Source organism: Sparus aurata, chromosome 1, assembly GCF_900880675.1.
Source record: "Sparus aurata chromosome 1, fSpaAur1.1, whole genome shotgun sequence".
Taxonomy (NCBI): Eukaryota; Metazoa; Chordata; class Actinopteri; order Spariformes; family Sparidae; genus Sparus; species Sparus aurata.
The window spans coordinates 11,297,952-11,318,528 of record NC_044187.1 but is presented as its reverse complement, the minus strand read 5'-3'; the positions used below and the strand labels follow the sequence as shown (position 1 = coordinate 11,318,528).

At 41.4% G+C, this 20,577-nt stretch overlaps 1 protein-coding gene across 2 annotated transcripts; it reads left to right on the top strand.

The window, feature by feature from the left end:
* Nucleotides 1–412: 412 nt before the first annotated feature.
* ern2 (endoplasmic reticulum to nucleus signaling 2) lies at nt 413–15,170 on the top strand. Of its 2 annotated transcripts, XM_030417194.1 has the most exons (24): nt 413–772; nt 1,379–1,496; nt 2,159–2,192; nt 2,427–2,499; nt 2,602–2,674; nt 2,905–3,027; nt 3,163–3,264; nt 4,567–4,626; nt 4,765–4,981; nt 5,735–5,813; nt 6,040–6,190; nt 6,539–6,681; nt 6,907–7,095; nt 9,265–9,418; nt 9,657–9,761; nt 9,868–9,958; nt 10,473–10,662; nt 10,764–10,860; nt 10,987–11,186; nt 11,812–11,959; nt 12,311–12,438; nt 12,566–12,689; nt 12,828–12,895; nt 13,004–15,170. In XM_030417194.1, exons 1-24 carry the CDS (start codon nt 683–685, stop codon nt 13,184–13,186), a joined length of 2,940 nt encoding a protein of 979 aa, XP_030273054.1. In that variant the 5' UTR covers nt 413–682; the 3' UTR covers nt 13,187–15,170. The 2 variants fall into 2 exon arrangements, with proteins under 2 accessions (XP_030273054.1, XP_030273062.1); XM_030417202.1 differs by lacking the exon at nt 3,163–3,264.
* Nucleotides 15,171–20,577: the final 5,407 nt, after the last annotated feature.

The window sequence follows — 20,577 nt, the reverse complement described above, 5'->3', positions numbered from 1 at the left end:
ATGCATCTGCCTGACAAATAAAAACGCAGCAGAATTAAAAGTAAAAAGGTGAATATTTCCCTCTGAAATTCAGTAAAATGGAGGTTTGGTGCTGTTTATAGCCTACAGAAACTAAAATACAACAGAAAGTAAGTTAAAGTAGTTTCCACCAGTGATGTAGGTGTGTGCACAGGATGTGTATGGGACTGATGGGGGTGCAGAGAGAGAGACAGAACAATAAAGAAAGCCGGCCTCCACCACTTTCCATTGCACAAAAAGCTGCGCTTGTTGCGTTCACAACCGTCCTGCTGTCTGTTTCCACGTGTTCCAGCCGCTTCCACAGCTCCTCCCCCTCTGTCCCCTGCCTCTCCTCCCATTGGCCGAGCCTCCCCTCACTCGGCTGCGGAGAGCGTGTAAACCCCGCCCACCTCCCAGCTTTGACAGTTCGCTCCTGACGTCACCGGTTCCGTCCCAACACGGAAATATGGAATAGTGACAAAACGGCTGCGCTGCTGTTATTATGGATTTAAAGCGGGACTGCTAGCTTACATTTCACCGTGCTGGTTAACTCCTCGCTTGGCTTGTCGCGATGTTAAACGACCAGTGCTCACTTTCTAACGGATGGACGCTCGCGCTGGAAATGGAGAGAGAGTTCGACCTCTGTTGTTAGTTCAATAAGCTGTCAGTTAGTTTGTTCAGAGCCATGACAAAAAGCGCTCCGGGGGTCATGGGGCCTCTCGGTCGCCTGTTGCTGTCTCTTCTCCTGCTGTCCTGGGACGGCAAACTATTTCAGGTAAACTTTGTAACGTCGAACTGTGTTTGTTGTTGTTAATACTGCTTGTGTCTTGCTATTTATGCGCAGCTGAGACCGCAACTGGCATCCCACCGCGCTTCTGTGTCTATTTCAGGCTCGACTAAAGTTGCCAGGATATGAGAGGACGTTTGATCCAAATTGCCTGTAGAAAGTTAATACTTGCCGTGTGTGTGTGTGTGTGTGTGTGTGTGTGTGTGTGTGAGGGAGCGTCTCAGCCCACCTCTTGACACAGTAGTGTGTGCTTGTACCACACAGTGCAGGTCAGTTGCCACCCCTTTGTGGGTAAACAAGGGAGTGGTGAACACACAATAAAGAGTGGAGTGTTGGGAGGGGGGATAAGGATATCCTGGTTAAATGAGGAACAAAGCAGTCTACAACCATTAAAGCAGAAACTTCATCAGCAGGACTGGATTGTCAACCCTTGGCAGACTTGACACACCCACTCCACTCGCACAAACACACACACATATGCTCTAGGCAAGCTGTGCTGAAAGGTACGTGACATGGTGTCTTAACTCCCTGTCAGACAGCTGGCCTGAAGTGTTTCTCTCCCTCTCTCTCTCTCTCTTTCTGGCGACCTATCAGGTTGGAGGGGTCAGATCAGTCACACTCCCAGAATCCCTCCTGTTCGTCTCAACACTGGATGGTAGTCTGCACGCTGTCTCCAAACAGACAGGCGACATCAAGTGGACCCTGAGAGAAGGTTCATGCACATAAACATAAACATAATTACACTAATTCTTATTTCTAGGGATAGACTGATATTTGGCTTCATTATGTTCAGCACTTTCCCAATTATAGTATGCTACTACTGCTTACTACATGGCTCTGATGCAACATCTGCACCATTCTCTGCCTGTAGTCACCGCTCTGTGACTCTATAGAGCGGTACAGCCTACAGAAATTTTCATTCGGATTTTTGAATGTCACCAAAGATAAGCTCTGTGGAAAACACAAGCTTATGATACTTACACGTTTTGTTCAGCAAGATCACCACTTTTGTGTTATTTGAAGCGTAAATTAACTCCAAACTTCACTCGATTGATGTGATAATAATAAATACCTTCAGTATCACTTTCTGCACTGTGTTCTTTAAAACCAAAAAGTTTTCATATGGGTCGATATCAACAAAAAATACACAGATACAGATATAACTGTGGTGCCAATAACAGACGATAACACCGATATATCTAATTTTTACATCAAATATATGTACTGTATATCGGTTCCAAGTATCGTTTATCATTCTCTTGGCTTACTTATAACCAGTAACAATATTGGCCCTGAAAGAAAACATGCCGGTTGATCCCTAGTAATTTAAATTTTAAGACATTTCTCATTAAATTGTTCTTTGATTTCTTTCAGACCCCATTATCCAAGTACCTGTCTACCTCACAGAGTGAGTAACAAACTTACACAGCACATAAACATACGAGCAACACACAGGACTGAGTGTTTTTTGTGATGTGTTTGTAGCACTGTATCGACAACTTATGTACCAAAAGGCACATTTGTATTCAAAATATATAATATATTTATTAAGACAAAGTAATGCATTGGTAAAGAAGGAACAGCAGATACTCAACCCTAAACACACCTCGTGCAATCAGTGGACTGAATGTTGTTTTTGCAGGCCGAGTTTTCTCCCAGACCCGAACGATGGCAGTTTGTATATCCTGGGCGGCAAGCACAAGGAGGGCTTGATGGTAAAGAAGGCAGAGTGTGTGTCTGTGTGTATGTGTGTGTGTTAACCAGGTTTTGTGTGTCAGTTTTCACTTGATGACAATGTTGTTTGGATCAATCTGCAGAAACTGCCGTTCACCATCCCAGAGCTGGTTCAGTCAGCTCCCTGCAGGAGCTCTGATGGTATTCTCTATACAGGTGAGACACCGATGTGTGTGTGTTTGTGTGTGAGGGAGAAAGAGAGAGAGAGAGATATGCAGAAAAATATCAGACCTACTTCATTATCCTGTGTTAGACAGACAGTTGTCAGAAAGACTATGACAAATACGCCAAGTACTCTAAATATTTGACCCACTTCAATCCCGTTTGCTAATTGGCGTGTCTTTTCACATGTTTGTCTGTCTGTGTGTGCATGTGTGCACATGAAGGTAAAAAGCAGGATGTGTGGTTCGTGGTGGATCCTGAGACGGGTGAAAAACAAACCAGTTTGACCACCTCCTCCTCTGAGTCCATCTGCCCCAACACTCCTCTGCTCTACATTGGTCGCACAGGTATGTCCCACAGGTGCAGACACACACACACACACACACACACACACACACACACACACACGAACACACATGGATTAGGTAGTATGATGCATCTTGGCTAACTGTTAATGAGCTTTGCACCTGTCTGTTTTCCAGAATACATGGTTACTATGTTTGATACTAATAGACGGGAGCTGCGGTGGAATGCTACGTACAATGATTACTCAGCTCCGCCTTACGATGAGAAACAAGATTACAGTACGTCTGTCACACACACACACACACACACACATCTCTGGCCTGCACACATTTGATTACGCAGACTAATATTTACAGGTGAATTACCTGGATTACTTTAATGTCAAGATGAATTGATGGCAGCCTTGCAGAAGCTGCTTTGTGATGTGTCAGAGCATTAAGAACCTGATTAAAAAAACATGTCTACGGCTATCCTGAGCCTGAACAGGTTCATTTGAGGAGAAAAAGTACTGCATGGAATGATAAAATAGACTGTTTTAGGTTCTCTGCACTTATTTTCATTTTATTAAATCTAACATTTCAGTCAGTGCAAAATTGTATTATTTATCGATTTCTGGCCAGGTACTATTTTCAAGATCACAAACACCCTTAATGTTTAGCTGTTTATATTTCATAGGAGTTGTTTTCATTTCTGCTTATTCGTGTGCAGAATATCTCATACACCCGTCAACAGAATCCTGTAAAATGAACAAAACAAAAACCATAACAAAGTCATTCATATTTTGAAAGATTTAACTTTCAAAGGATTTTTTAACTTTGTGAGAACATTTTCCCTGCAACTTAGAAAGTGCTGCACTTACACAGGAACATTGCAGATTTTCAACCAGCTTTGTACCACTACAATGTTAGTAGTATATGTAAATGACACAAATAGAATATGGCAGATATTAGTGTAGTTGAATTAACTTCAGATTTTTTTTCCGCATTTTTGTATGCCTCCATCCATGGACACAAAGATCACAAAGACTCTGTGACTACACTGCCTATTTCTCATCTAAAACTGTATCATAAGTGTAAACAAGTGTATTGTTAAGATGTAAGTACAATTTTGTTTTTACCAGCTGGCAGTCTTAGTGTTGCCTGTTTCAAAACAAACTTTGAGCCAGAACCAAACGCCTCCCAACTCTCAGTACATTACCAATCAGCTCTTTATCAGTTCGTTGTGATGCATTGCATTCTGGTTGTTCTAGGGTTTCTACCTTTCCTACCGTCTTTTCAGCAGTGAAATACTAATTGTGGTTGTTTATTCTGATGCATGTTTTGTTTGAGATGTACATTTAAGATGATAAACTATACATTTTGTAGTGCAACCTTATTTGAAAGTATGTGTTTCTCTGAGTGCTTCTTAGGTTGTATATATATATTCAAAACAACCAGATGAAGTGTGTCGACAATGAACAACAAAATAAACGAGGATGTCTGATGAATCTCGAAAGAATGTGTGAAATCTCGTGACAGCTTTAAGGTTTCATATTCCAACGTCCATCAAAACTGACATTGTACTACCTGTTGTACCTCCAGAGATGGCGCATCTTGTGTCGAGTGGTGATGGTCTTGTTGTGACAGTTGACAGAGAGTCAGGTAGGGAGAGGTGTGTGGTTTTCACTATATGAATATTAATACCTATATATGTAAAAAAGCATTTACTGTATGTGTTCCTTCATTTTTTTCATCTCTTCCCCATAGTAAGGCTGCACATGTTTGTTTTTTGTCTTCCAGGGGACGTCTTGTGGAGTCAGAACTATGGATCACCCGTTGTAGGTGTCTACCTGTACTCTGGTGACTCACTAAGACACGCCCCCCACCTCACCCTCGCCATTGAAACGCTACGCTTCCTCACCTTCTCCTCTGCCAACGGCCAGGCAGAGGCGCACTCTTCATTAAAGTGGAGCTATCAGTTTGTGAAGGAGCAGGCCAGCCAAAAAACTCAACTTGTGTAAGAGAAAGTTTACATGTACACATAGTGGTTTATTAAAGTCGTAATTAGAAGGTTTTACATAAAGCTTGGCCACCATTTGTTTCAAATTCCTTGTACAACCAGAGGCATTGTTCAAGTTCCTTCAACTTTAAGTGAGTGATAACAAAATAAAGGTGTCCTGGCATACGAATTTAACAGACAAGGCAGAAAAGAGCTGCTGAGTCTGTGATTGTCAATCCGGATACCTAGGGGAAATATTATCACACGCACTAATTCATTTACTACAGGCAAAAGATAAGCTGTGTTAAAAATATCACCCAACTCTGTTCATTCCCCGGTGAGCTCTGTTTCTCCACTGCAAGTTGGCTGATAAGGCAGCTTTAAGCACTGCTACTTAAGTTTAATACACAGTACCCGTACAGTGTTTTTTAAAGGATAAGTTCATCCAAAATTGAAACTTTAGTCATTATCTACTCACCCCAATGCCAATGGAAATGTGAAGTGAAGTTTTGTAGTCCACAAAACCTTTCTGGAGCTTCACCACGCAACAGGCATGAAACCAACATGCATTTTTTTTGACAGAAGTGTAATGAAAACTGGCTTAAATTCCCCAGTAAACAAACACTTGATTCCAAAATATTCTGGATTTTTTTTTATTAATTGCTATATTGTGGAATACCCCAAATCGAATCATTTATTTCTTGTCCTGAGCTCGATGAATTCCTTTTTTTAACATCAGTTTTTCATATTAATTAAACTTTTTTCCTTAAGACCCACACTCTACGTAGGAAAATTGGACTCTCACCTCTATGCCTCCACCTCCCTTGTCCACCTCGGAGTCTCTTTAGTGGTGAGTTGTTTAATCTATTTTTTATCATATAATTACATCCACAAACCCAATTTCCTTAAGCATCTAGGTCACACATGTGGGGAATATCCTTTCTGCTCTAATAGACCAAAAATAGCTATTAAAGTATAGCACACCAGGTGTATCTGGCAGTAACAAATTAATACTGATCATAGTGATAACGAGATCGCTGTCATGTGACTGGTTGTGCTTCTGGTTGCCATGACAGCCTCGGGGACTGACCCTGGCTAGAATTGAGGGTCCGCTGACGACTGAGGTGACGGAGGGAGAGCGAGGGGAGTGTGAGATTACACCATCCACTGATGTACGATATCCAGCAGGGAGCACAAGCAGCCAGAAAAACCACTGGCTACTGATAGGTGAACACACACACACACACACACACACACACACACACACACACACACACTTCTTACACAGAGATAATTAAAATTATTAATTCACACTTAAAGAAATGAGATACTGCTATTGTGCACCTTTCTACAAGCTCTGCTCTATGATGAATTGCATTTTTCTACATGGAAATGTTATCAATATGACCTTTATTTGAAGATCTTCAAAATTACCACTTTAAGAGAAAGGTCACAAATAACCCTCAAAATTAGAATATCTCTTTGATTTAGTGACCAGACAAGGCAGTGAGCCAGTCTCTGACACAAACACAAATTGCTTTCAATTCATCGAACCTGTGTGTTTGTGTGGTTCAGGTCATCACGAGCTCCCTCCAATAGCTCACACCACCATGCTGAGGGAATTCCCACACAACCTGCAGCGTTCTGGTGAGGCAGTCATCCCTCCTCGGCCTTCTGCCTCCCCCGTCTCCCCTGACCCCTACGACCACCGGCGCTACGTGAGTCACAGGTCCAAACCTCTCTGTTGGAATCAGAGAATCACCGAAATGATATCAGACAATGATCGTCTTCTATCAGGCTATCACCGTCCATTAAAACCTACTTAGAGCGGTCCCAGAGACACTGCTTTACGGAGAACATTAATGAAAACACAGATAGAAACAATCCTAATGAAACCTCATTATATTTCCATTGTTTCTTATCGCTGTTATTGTGTCCTTCAGTTCCAGACATATGATGATAGCCAGAGCGGCACTGATACTAATAGAGGAGGTGTTGGTGGGAAGACATCAGGACAGACAGAGAAACCGGCCACTGTGCTTCCTGTCTATATGACTCAGGACCGTCTTACTCTGGCTGTTCTGACGCTGCTGCTGGGAGGATGGTTGGCTTTGGCGCTCACGTACCCCATTGTGAGTATGTCTCCATGTCTATCTGTTATTGACATAAAGTTTTTTAGGTTATAATCTCAAACAAATGGGGGGAACTGCATGCCTCTGTGGGAGACTGTTAGGGAAAATATACATTCTGAGATACACCCGAACAATTATGAACCTTTGGTCTGTGATCATAATTGCATCCAAAGAGGTCTTTTATGTTAGAGGCAACGCAGTTTTCATCAGCCTCCTATATCTATTTTTACTGGGCATTATTAGGATCTGTCATGTACCGGAATATTCTTCATCAACCCCCCAAGCAATATGTATAAATATTTCAAAATCGTGGAGCAAGCGATAGATAAGCTGCAATGCACCATTAGTAAACAAGAATGTAAAAAATGCTGGATAAAAAAAAAAAATCAGCTGGCAAATATTTTATTAGGAAGAAAATGCATTCAGCTTTAATTTGTTAGACCAGCGGGGTGTGCTAGGAAGTGAGTTTAGTCAGTTCTGCTTGAAATTGGCTAAAAGGCGCCTTTCTTTCTGTCAGCTACTTTGGAAATAGCGTCACTCCATACATAATCAGCAGTCGTGAGCGATGCACTCACTCTCTGCGCTGAGGGAATATATTATATATGCAAACTTGTTAAGGTGTTATGTTACATGGATTAATACCATCAAACAAACCCGTGCAATTACAGGAGTGCTTACTGATGGTGTCGCAGTGCATTTTGTGATGCAGAAGATGTGAGCATTCTTCTATCTGGGTTTTAGTGTTTGCAAAATCTCTCTCAATGTACACGCTATCAATGGTAAATTACCCTAACTCTAACCTGTTCGCTAATGATTCGATGCCAGGCCTCACCTCCCCATCTGCAAAACACATTAACGCGGACACTATTTTGCAGGGTCACTGTTGCTGCATTCTGGGTTAAGCGCTGCCCCAGACCATTGTAATTGGTGTAAAGGGGTACAAACAAGCTAAGGTGTTTGTTTTTTTTCCGCCTGTGCCATAATGAGAATCGTTCAGCCAGGCCTTTCTTTGTTGCTGACACAGCGCTGTGGGAGACTAGACCTGCAGGGTACACAATGTGTTTTGGTGTTTATCACTTAATATAAACATTGTATTTGTTTGTATGCAAGAAAACACCACAGGGCACCTTTTAAGACTTTTTACACTTGTGGGAAAAAAAAGCTGTAATGAAAATCTATAAAATTTGAGCCATTGGAAGCCTATGTGTTGGACTTTGTTGGGCCAGCTGTTGAATAGCAGTAGCAACATGTGAAGCCGGTGTTTACTTTGTCCGTTCTATGGTATCACATCATGAACAGGACATTAAGTCATCGTGGTGTGTGTTAAAATAATTCTGCGATAATTTAGAACTGGAGGAAGGAGATCGGAGTCAGCTCAAAGTTCAAACAAGGTTTTAATCTTGTACAAGAGGAGCATTCACAGAGCAACACAGTCTGTTACAAAGTGAAGACTCAATGTCTTCGGAGAAAAGCGTGGCATTTATCTGTCTCTGCCGGTGTGTTTTCACTCTGTTAATTACTAATTTATGCCCTCCTGCACTAAAGGCAATAGTTCACAGAGAAGGAAGTGTTAACCTTCAGAGATATTTCAATACCTTACACGGGTCATAAAACAACCTAAAACAAGGTCACAGGTCACGTTAAACAGTTACATTGAACATTCCTGTGTAATACTTCACCTCACATCTCTCTTCATGAAGTACAAAATTTCCATCGCAGTGTGTAAATAACAATCACATGGTCGATATTCATATATTTACTGTGAGGGTGATTCAGTGGAATTATCAGAGTGATGAAAGAATGCTTTGTTACAGACATACAGACGTATGAAGACAATGTCAGCTGAGAAATATTTTTATATTCATGTATTAATCACTTTCATCATCATCTAGTGAAGTCATTATACTATAATACCAGTAGAAACAGGGATTATGGGATGACATGCACTTTAAATCTCTTTTTTTAAGCAGTGGTTTAAGTGGGGTTTGTTTTCCATGACATTTCAGCCGAACAGTAGTTGCTTAGTTTTTATCGATGGTGTTGCAAAGGAGGGTTTAATCATCTTATAGTCTTTCTCGAAAGGATCTTTGTTTACTAACCTTCTTGCATATTCTAAGTAGTGCTTCATCTTCTAACAGCACTTAATTCGATCTGTGTGTTTGTCTCCAGCGTGCAGCCCAGCACCTGAAAGCACAAAGGCAGCTGGAGGAGGCTTTTGAGACTCGTCTCCAGCGTATGCAAACAAACATGCAGACAAATGTGCAGACAGTGACCTCAATATCTTCAGAAGCAACCCTCTCTACTGACACAAACCTCTCCAGTGGTAAGTAACTCATAAATCCAGTTCTCTGTTATGCTGTATGTAATGACCTCGGGGCTACGTTCAGTGATTAAGCATTTATCTTTGCATTGCATTTTTTAAGCATTATTAAAATGCATGAAGTAGTGTTGAAGCAGCACTTTACTCAAAGCCTAGAAATCTGAAATGTATTATTCATTTCCTTGATTAAGTTGGATACAGTAAAAACTTGGAAGAGACGTACTGTATTTCTTATATCCAGACTCTCAGCCAGCATCTCCTGACCCTCCGCCGAGTCCTCACTCTCACAGCAGCAGCACCTCAGAGGTCGGCGTAAATGGCACCGCAGGGCTCAGACCCACAGCAGGTAACACACCACACCGTGCGTGTTCAGACATTATTCTTTTATGTCCTGCACCGATTAAATGAGACTGAATCATTTCTCCTTCACTCTTCCTTTATTTCTCCCTCAGAAGGGAATACTGAGGAGGTACAGGTGGGAAAAATCTCCTTCACTCCATCTGAGGTGCTCGGACACGGCACAGCGGGAACTTTTGTCTTCAGGTGCAGTGTTTGTATTTTAACACAGTGCTGTTTCAACGGTTCCTAATATCGGCCTTAATCAAAAGTTCAGGTTGAAATTTTACATTTCTGTCCCTTTCTGTGAAGCATTTTCAAGCAAAACTGATATTTTATCATCCAGGTAGACCTTTGTTTAATACCACTTTCAAGTGGTTATTTGTGGTACATCAATGAACTGAACTGTGTAATATACAATATATAATGCATGTAAATATTAAACAAAATGAAAAGGTTGAGGTGTAACGATTCTCCAAATCCACAATTTGATTCAGATCTGGTTTAGTTTTGTTTTATTTTGTTTAGTGATAAGATTAGAATATTCTCACAGCAACAAAAAGTATACACAGCTTTGACTTAAATGACCACAACATTCAAAACTGGCAATTTACTTTAAAACACAGCAAATGTTCTTCACTGTGTGTTTACCAACAATCCACATCATGTCCTCGTCTCACGGTGCAGGATATGTCACGTCCCTCTCCTTTTGTGACTTTAGGGGTCAGTTTGATGGACGTAATGTTGCAGTGAAGCGAATCCTGCCGGAGTGTTTCGAGGTAGCAGAACGTGAGGTGCAGCTCCTCCGAGCTTCTGACACACACCCGAACGTCATCCGATACTTCTGCACAGAAAGAGACCGCCTCTTCACTTACATCGCCATCGAGTTGTGTGCTGCGACCCTGCAACAGGTCAGTACTGTGAAGCCTTGTTAGATGACTTCTAATGTTGTTATTAGCGTCCCATCCTTGAAGGAGCCAAACTAGCAGATGTTTTTCTGTATTCTCTGCAGTATGTAGAGGATCCATCCTGCTTTCCTGAGCTGAATCCTGTAAGTCTGCTGGAACAGACGATGTGTGGACTCTCACACCTCCACTCACTCAATATAGGTATGAGGCAGTTCATCACTGCTAAACATTGAACGCTAAAAAAAAAATTAGATTCTTCCCTCCTCCTCCTCTTTCCCATCTTTCTGAAGAAATGTCTTGTTCTCTCTCCATCATCTCTTCATTTAGTCCACCGTGATCTGAAGCCGAGAAACATCCTCCTGTCTGGTCCCAGTGCGCTGGGTCGGGTCCGAGCTCTCATCTCTGACTTCGGACTCTGTAAGAAGATCCCAGACGGTCGGACCAGCTTTTCTTTACGGTCGGGAATACCAGGAACTGAAGGGTGGATAGCTCCGGAAGTACTGCGGGATACTCCTTGCAACAAACCGGTAAGATGCTCACACATTTTATTGTTCAAGAACTGTCTTTTTTTGAACATTCAGCCATCTTCTTTTTTTTTTTTTAAGTAAAATTAAGTCTAGTTTTCCATGATAAAACTGTTTGTATGCCGCTAGAAGGTCACCTAAATCCTAGTGGAGTGCAAAATGTACAATAAAAGAATGATTGCTTGTTTTAAACCTCTATACGTTTTGTTTTTGATAAAGAATATACATTTTTCCGTCCCCAAAAAAACCACATCCAATCTTTTTCTCGCCCCTTTCTCCATGCGAATTCTGGGCTCGACTTCCAGCACATTCAGTCACCTAATAGAGACCGGCATTTTCCACAGCAACAGGACGCTAATCATTGTTTTCAATTGGTACAGCAAGTCATTCAGTCTTGAAGATCTAGGTTAGCAACTTTATCCAGTAAATACTACAAACACTATTATTAGTGCTAAGCCCACGCCGCTAACGCTTCTACAGCCTTAAACGTGCCCCTGTCAGTTATAATGACACTAATGAACACTGGAAGAATCACCCTAAAACGATCTCCAGTAACCTCCCTAATGACTTTCTTTGGAAACTCTTTGTTTAATTTTTTTATACTCTGTTCCTTCTCCTCTCTCTGCAGACAGCAGCGGTGGACGTGTTCTCAGCAGGCTGTGTGTTCTACTTCGTGGTCAGCAGGGGGCAGCACCCATTCGGTGATGCATTGAGACGGCAGGTCAACATCTTGTCAGGAGAATATTCCCTCTCCCATTTCATGGAGGATATACACGGTGAGAGCAGTCTTTGCGCGCACTTCTTTCCCTAGCTTGGTTCACGCCTGAAGTCGAATCCTTATCTTTGCAGCCCACAATACTTAATTGTGTTCGCTCAACCACCTCCCTTTCCTGCATTAAATGATCCGGTCTGTGACCACCATGAGCAACAATCCAACTTCCATGCAGATACACTCAGTGCTCAAGGGATTTTCCTGCAATAGCTGGACCCGCTCACATAGAACAGTTAACAGTTTCTTTTTGGTTTTCATGAAGTGTTCACACATTGCTATTGGTGCAAAATAGCTGCTGCTGATGGCACAAACAGTAAACTACATGAGACCTAAAAATAATTCTCCCTCAAATCAGATGACGTCATAGCACAGGACCTGATTGAGCGAATGATCAGCACTGAGCCCGAGTCCCGCCCCTCCACCGCCTGTGTGCTCAAGCATCCGTTCTTCTGGAGCCCCGAGAAGCAGCTGCTCTTCTTCCAGGTGGGTGAAAACAGTTCTTTGTTGTCATTTGATCATAGATATGCACAGGAACACTGTCTCTCTTGTTATGCTATAATGTTGTCTGTAGACACGAGAAACAGTTCTTTTGGTGCGTTTCTGTACGTAGGATGTGAGTGACCGCATAGAGAAGGAACCGGCTGACAGTCCCATTGTGGTACGACTGGAGACTGCAGGAAGGGCTGTGGTTCGAACCAACTGGAGGATGCATATCTCTGTGCCCCTACAGATAGGTACACACACACACACACACACACACACACACACACACACACACACACAGCGTCATATAACCGCACCTTGTACACTTGTGCTGGTCTTGTACAAAACCATCAGTGGTGTGTAATCCATCTCCTCTTGTGTACAATCAGACTTGAGGCGGTTCAGGACATATAAAGGAAACTCAGTTCGAGATCTGCTGAGAGCCATGAGGAATAAGGTCAGTGCGCATGCTTACTCTTACATTTATGTTTTTCATACACATTTTTCATACTTTGACATGTCAATGTGTTTATGACCTTTTGCATTCTTGCGTTTCATGTTACAGAAGCATCACTACCACGAGTTGCCACCGGACGTGCAGGAGACCCTCGGCGAGCTGCCCGAGGGCTTCGTCAGCTACTTCACCTCACGTTTTCCACGGTTACTGATGCACACACACGCTGCTCTGCACATCTGCAGCCACGAGAGACTGTTTCAACCCTACTATCTGCCCCCGAATGCCAAATAGCATTCGCATGACTCTGCACACTCTGTTCTGTTCAGAGACACACACGCATACATTGGTGTACTTTTTTGGGAGCTTAAGAAATCCCTGACAGCACCCGATTATTACTTCTGCACAGCCCATCCTGTTTTCTGGGGGAAGATACAGTGCTGTGAGAAAGTTTTTAAATGCCTTGAATTGTTTTATAGATTTATTTTCTTGCAGCTATAGATCAAGAAGTGATATAAAAAAGGAAATCAGAAGAGGCCACTCAGTGCTCTGCGGTTCAGGTGGGCTGGATCATAAATATTTATATTTTTGTTACTGGCAAATAGTTTGTGTGCTGTTGAAATAGTATATCATTATTGAGGAATATATTAACTACATTACCTGCAGCGAACCCCAAACAACAGAAATAATGAGTTCATTTCCTCCCTTCATTTGCGCACAAGGTCCGGCAGCTAAAGTAATCTCCCGACACACCGACAGCAACGTTCAGGATCTAATGTCCGTTAATGTTCTGAGTTCAGATTCATACAGTGAAACTGTGTGAAGTAAAGCAGCTGCTATCCTGCTAAATCCTGAATAAACATGTATTATTACTAGTTTAAGAAAATTAGCTATATTGATTAGGATAATGTTTTTAAACCATATTTTTTAAAGTGTTACACCATCAGAATGTACTTGGAGATGTATTTCAAGACATTGAATGAGAAGATATTAAGAACATAGTTGGAGGGAAAGATAAGGTTTTGATTTTGATAAGGTTCAACAACAAACGTTGCATTTAGTTTTGTTAGAAAAAAGAAAAAGTGTTACATAATGACTTAAAATGCCTCGAAACAAATCACCTGTTCTTTGGCCCCATTCCACCAAACTTCATTTGAATATGTTTACATTTTTCAGATATCCTATAAACAGACAAACATACATCAGTAGTAGTTTAAAGAAAAACAGGAAACAAGAGGGGGGACATAGGTCGATAATTCTCCGACATTTTATTTAGAAAATATATAATATGACCTTAAAGTAACTGCAAAGTGTCACTTTTTTTATGAAGGTATACATTTGAAATAGACTTCAAAAAAAAAAAAAAAAAAAAAAAAAAAAAATCCAAAACAAAACTGTGCTGAATAAATCACACTCTGAAAAAATGACAGTTGTAGTCGTACTTTAGGACTTTAAACTCTTATAGCAACCATACTAGATTTTAGGGGGTCAGATATATTCAAATGGAAGGTGATGTTCACAGACTTACAGCTCTCGAGTCCAGAGTATATATTTATATATATATATGGCTCAGCAAACACTTTATGAGCTGAGAAGACTTTGTCACAGCACTGTATGTAACGCAGACACTGGAGAACAGATTCCATAAGAGAATAGGGTTCAGTGTTAGAAGGCTACATGTTAGAAAAGAAACGTTCGGCACACAATCTGTTACTTAAACAGTTGTCTCTGCTGTGCTCCTCTGCGCACCTCTGTTGAAAAAAGACTCCCAATATTTACTTTGCTATTTGTTTTTATGTATTTGATGTGCGTGTGTGTGTGTGTGCGTGCTGCTTTACTGAATGTAGCTGCAGTACAACGGAATGTACTGAGCCTTGTTTTTCACTGAAGTCAGTACACGGAGGATAATAGTCAAATATCAGTGCATCTGTTAAAATGTGCTGTGAAAATTGGACTTATCACCAAATGTGTTCAGGCAGCAACGGCCACTGCAATGCCCCACTTTATATTTATAGACATGTTTTGTTTACGAATTTTTAACAGATATCCTGTGTTTTTCACCACTCCTGAATGTTTGCATCGCTTCAAGCTTTTCCAGCCTCAGATAATTGCCACTAAATGCTCTCAGAGCCTCGTGACATCTCCCCCCTGTAACTGCTGGATGAAGGTTTGTTTATTGGTTTGCATTAGAATGAATGATGAAGAATCAAACTTTTGTACCTTTTTTGAATGAGTTAATTAAATCGATGCTTTGGGTGTGCCAAAGAATGAAGTCAAACGAGACGTGTCATCAGTTTGTCAGCACAGACGGAGATAAAGAACAGACGTTTGAATAGAAATCGTTTCATGTTAATTGAAAAGAAGGCGTTGACATTTGCTTTGTTGTCTGTTGAAATGCATATCTTATTTGCTCAACCAGCCTCTTCCTGTGAACGATTGGATCCTGCGGTACATGAACACACCAGAAAGAAAGACATTTCTGCATTTGTATTTTGGTCAGCTCTCTCAGTCAGTGTTTGGTAAATTCTGACGACAGCAGCTGGGTTACTCGCCGTCGCTGTTGTTGTTTTAAATCTGATCAAAGCTGAGCCTTTTTCGTGCACATCGCATGTTGTATAATAATTATAATAGAATGTTATTGATGATGTTTTTATCTGGCAAACTTTCACCTCGATTGTTCCTTATGAAAAATAGTTTTTAGAAGCTATTAAACTTAAGAAAGAATAAACCTAACCCTAAAATCTATTGTAATTTCAATATTGGTTCGTCAAAGAGCCTTTTAACATTTGTAATATGACATTAAATATTTATTACACAAACGGCTATAAAAAAGATTTGTAAAAATCATAAAAATGTTAAAATGCAACTACGAAACTCAGGAGATTTTATCTGGGAATTGTATCAGCTGTATGCTAGATGATGAATTCTCTACGTATCGTTTATTACCTTGTTTGGTTCTGCATCGATCAGGTTAACTTTTTCTTTCGTAACATAAAACGTCTCCGCTGTCTCTTCTCACTGAAACATCGACCATCAACACTATCAATTCAAACGGTAGTGTGAGATCTGTCTCCACCTGAAGCCATTCATTAAATCTTTTACGTTTATTGACAGCAGGAACGCTTGGAGGTCTTATTTTGAGAAGGCTGTTGGTCTACTCGAAGGATAACGTCTCTGTCCACCTCAGTTTGTTTCATCACTGAGAAAACAGAAAAAAACTCAAACCAGAGAACATAAAATGATCTCCTAACTCTCGTTGTGTTTTTCGTTACCTTAGAATGAAACACTGATCAACAAACACTGGATCTAAAGTGGGCCTTTAGCATTTGCTCCTGTTTTAACAGATGGTGAGACGAGGGCTGTTCAGTTGGTCGTAGTCTGCGACATAATTACTAGATACCACACGACCAGCAGTAACCATAAGGTATAAAACAATTAGCCAAGTAAATAATAAAAGTCTCAATTACAGAAATTTGTAGTATAATTTGAGTGTAACTGTCAAGTCAGATAAAAAAACCCAAACAAACCCGGTGCTGTTAGTGTTGATAGTCACAGAATAACAACTGTGTGTAATTTACAGAGTAAATGAAGCATTTGGTAATGATGCATTCTGAAGCATTAATTAAGCTACGTGAGAGCTGACATTTGATATCTCATCTCTCTTCTTTCTACACCACAAAACAACAGCTTTGACACACACGCCTCCAGGTTTAAAGCTATAAAAACAGAGAAACCTCTGAAGTCTCTCTGGGTTTACTTTCCTTCTGACAGCTCAGTTCCGGACGTTTATGAACAATTAGCCAGATTTCAAACATGTTGACAGCAGGGATTATACATGCTTCCACTCAAAACCTGCATATTCATGTTGAATAGTAATGATAATATTCAGGATCAGGCTGTTCAGGATCAGAAGAAGGATGTTAAATTCATGTGTGAGTGTGAGTGCAGCCGTGCTGAGCCATGCTGCATGACTGCCTCACACAGAATCTGACTGGAAGTGAACAATCTGGATGAGTATTTTCTTCCAGGGAACACGTCAAGGAAGAGATTTTGTCCCCAGGAAGACTCGAATTCATAGAAAACTACAGAAATCACTTTTTTTCTTATAAGAAATCTCTCGTAAAAAGGTTACTTTATGTCATTGTATACAGATTTTGTGCTCTCCTCATGCCTTTACTACATAAAGGGACAGTTCACCCCAAAACCAAAATGTATATCACCTCTTACCTGAAGTGCTTTTTGTTTATCTCGATGGTTTTGGTGGGAGTTGCTGAGTTTTGGAGATATCGGCTGAAGAGATGTCTGCCTGCCCTCTCTCAGATATAATGAGGCTAAAATATAAACAGCAATGTCTCTTCAGAAGATGATCCACTGACTGTTGTGAGCGGTTTCATTTAAGAACTATTTTCTTTCTACCATGGACGCTCCGGAGGACGCCACTAATGTTTACATCCCCCGCTGTCAAGAGCACGGTATACGGTTGAAAAAAAAAGTAGTTCCTACATGAAACGGCTTGTAGCAAGGTTTCTGGATTATCATCTTGGCAATTTTGGCAACTCACAACCAGCTGGATAAATAACGCTACATGTAAGAGGAAAAATTGTCCTATTTTGTGTGAACGAAAGGTGCAAAAAATGACCCCTAATGATCGAAGAACTTTAACAGCTGAGCACTTGTCAAAGCCTAAGTCGCTCACCTACAAGGTTGAAGATGAGAGTAGATTAAAATGCTGCATTACTCCTTTAAACCATGAGAGGGAGACGTCTACCTCCTGTGTCTCTCTCTTACCCCTCTACTAAACTACCGTTCTTCTAAAGAGTGAGAGAACGGAGGGTGAGACGGGGAAACAGAAGGTGGAATCGATTATTAAATTATTTCCACGTGCTGAATGTAATTGTTGTACAAAGTTTTAAAATGTGTGGTTCTGTTTAGCGACATCTGTCCATGTATAGGTGTTTATTAGTTGAGCTTGTTTCCCATGATTAACGTGCCCCCGGGCCTTGATCCAGAAGAGAACCGATGTCCTGCAGAGCAGATAAGACTCCAGGCTGCAGCCACTTAAATCCACTGTCAGCGTGAACTAAAACAGAAGGGGTCTAATGACGTGACGCCCCTGGGTCCAGAGATGTGTCACGGCCAAATCATCAGCTAATGAGCCACTAGTTGTTTATCTTTCACTGTGTGAGTCAGTTGTTTGGTGTGTGTGTGTGTGTGTGTGTGTGGCGGAAGCAGGAACCGATGGAGTAGTTGGCTCATCATTAAATATCAGAGTTCAGCTGAGGGTCCAATCAAAACAGCCGTAGGGAAACATCAGCGTAACCAGAGTCATGAGACCAAATTCACTCACACACATGCAGTGGTATATACACACACACACACACACACACACACAGCTATACAGTGGAGCACGTGTGATGGCGCTCAGGTCTGCTCAGTGGACTTCTGAAAATTGAAATAAAGAAGCGTGAGCTGGCTGACTCGGCGACCCCACTGAGGCCAGCATTATAGTGAGGCATTGCTTAAAGGGACAGTTCACCCTGAAAGTAAGAAATACATATTTTGCATCTTACCTGCAGGCTAAAATTATTTCATCTAAAACATTTTGGGTGTGCGTTGCAGAGTTTTGGAGCTATCTGCTGTAGATGTCTGGTCTGCCTTCTCTTGAATATAATGGAGCCGGAGGGCGCTCAGCTTGTGATGCTTAAAGCAACGAGAAAATACATTAAAAAAACTCAACAGAGACTTCTCTTTGCAGAAATCACGACCCGATGACTCAAGATAATCCACAGACCTTGTTGTGAATGTGATGCAGTTTCATATCGTGACTGTTTTCTTTTTATGGAACTGCACCTGCCAAACATCATCAACATCATCATCATCAGACAGCTTGTCATAGACTTGTTTTACACAATACCAAAACTGTTATTTCGTCATATTCTGTTCATCATTTTGATACATTTTTGAGTGTTTTCAGCTCAAATTCTTACACATAGCTCCTTTAAGTGCACGCTTAAATCCACATCTATAAAACACAGACACAATATGTACAGTTAATGTGTCAGTAGCATGGTTAATGTTTGTACAACTTAAGGTAATTTTATGTTGCACGTTGCCATTTGCCTTTCTCAAGGAATTAATAAAGCTAATTTCAGCTAAATGTGGTCATATTTTCGTGTGACAATAATGCTATCAGCCTTTATATATATATAATTTAAACATGTAAAAACCTCAGGATCAAAATAAATAGCTGGATCACTGTGTGTCAGTCAAACACGGAAGCTTTCCATTATGTTCACTGTCTGTTAATCTGTCCAGTATTCTGTGATTCATCGTTTAGTTATTTAACTTTTGCTCTGTCAAATGTTCATCGCTGTTTCCCAAACCCCAAGACGACGTCCTCAAATGTGTTCTGTCCACTGTCAAAACATACTCAGTCTACTGCCACAGAGAAGGAAACCACAAGATATATTTACACGTACGAAGCTGGAACCAGAGAATTTTGACTTAAAATTTTGACCTTAAATGGATTCATTGATTATCAGCATAACTGGCGATTCATTTAATAGTTGATAACTGATTAATATTGCATCTGAGTAGCTGAAAGACACTAAATCAAAATTATCCTCACTGATGTTTTGGCCGTACATAAAGCACATAGTAAAACTCAGTGCAACACCAGTACACACACACTTACAAGACCACTCATCACACACACACACACACACGAGGACAGAATGTCCTGCACCCCTGAGCCTCTGTAAACGAAGGCTTCCTTATGTTTCACAGACCGCTGGGGATATATTTTTCTGCTCCCTGCTTTTTCCTCTCATCTCCTTTGTAGGATACTGCGGGAGGCCGGTTTGGGTTTCTCTGATGTGTGTGCGCGTGTGTGTGTGTGTGTGTGTGTGTGTGTGTGTGGGAGAGGGAGGGGGCCGTCCAAACAGGCGGAGGGATGTCATTCTTACAGTCACTCCATTTTGGGATCAGGACAGGAAGTGGGCCCAACAGAGGAAATGTGACCTCCTCCCCCCTCTCCTCCCTCCCTCTATCCTCTTACTTTTTCTTGTATTCCCTCTTCCTCCCTTTGTCTGTCCCTCCCCCCCTCCCCTAGTCCGTGCCTTACCCATTCACAGGGTCATTTCTCAGATCCTGGCTGTCACATGGGTCCGCGGTGTGTGCGAGTGCGTGTGTGCGTGTGTGTTTAGACCTTAAATTACATTCTGCTCACTTCCTGTGTAAATAAATCTATGTTAACCAGTGATTTCTGAAACAACGCTAAAACTCTCGGCCTGGTTGTTTTCTGGGCTCCCTCCCTCTCTCCCGAGACCCTCCAGTCTGTTATGTATCAGAGCTCCTCTGATTAAAAGCCAAAGCAAAGGTCAGACTCCGCTGGGTAACGGAGATATCGCCTGACTCTAGCTGCACTCGTATGCCCAGCGGTCTGATAGCTGTAGCTGATGAGCCTCGTATTACATTATGTGGAATAAAAGCCCACGGTTAGCCTCCAGGCTGTACATCAGTGTGACATTACATATCAGGAGCCTCGCTTCTCTGCCGTCTGACTTTGCAAGAGGGCTTCTCGTGTTCATAAAAACGGCCCCAGGACATTAGAAAAACAAGTTTGATTTCGTTCCCCCCCCACACACACACATCTGTCCTTCATCGTTTCAATTCTCTTATTTCCC

Bases quoted from the DNA above. Each gene is read 5' to 3' on its own strand.
- ern2 (XM_030417194.1), top strand. From the start codon at position 683: ATGACAAAAAGCGCTCCGGGGGTCATGGGGCCTCTCGGTCGCCTGTTG. The intron at 5,814-6,039 runs GTGAGTTGTTTA...TTGCCATGACAG, and splicing joins ACCTCGGAGTCTCTTTAGTG to CCTCGGGGACTGACCCTGGC. The intron at 11,960-12,310 runs GTGAGAGCAGTC...CCCTCAAATCAG, and splicing joins TTTCATGGAGGATATACACG to ATGACGTCATAGCACAGGAC.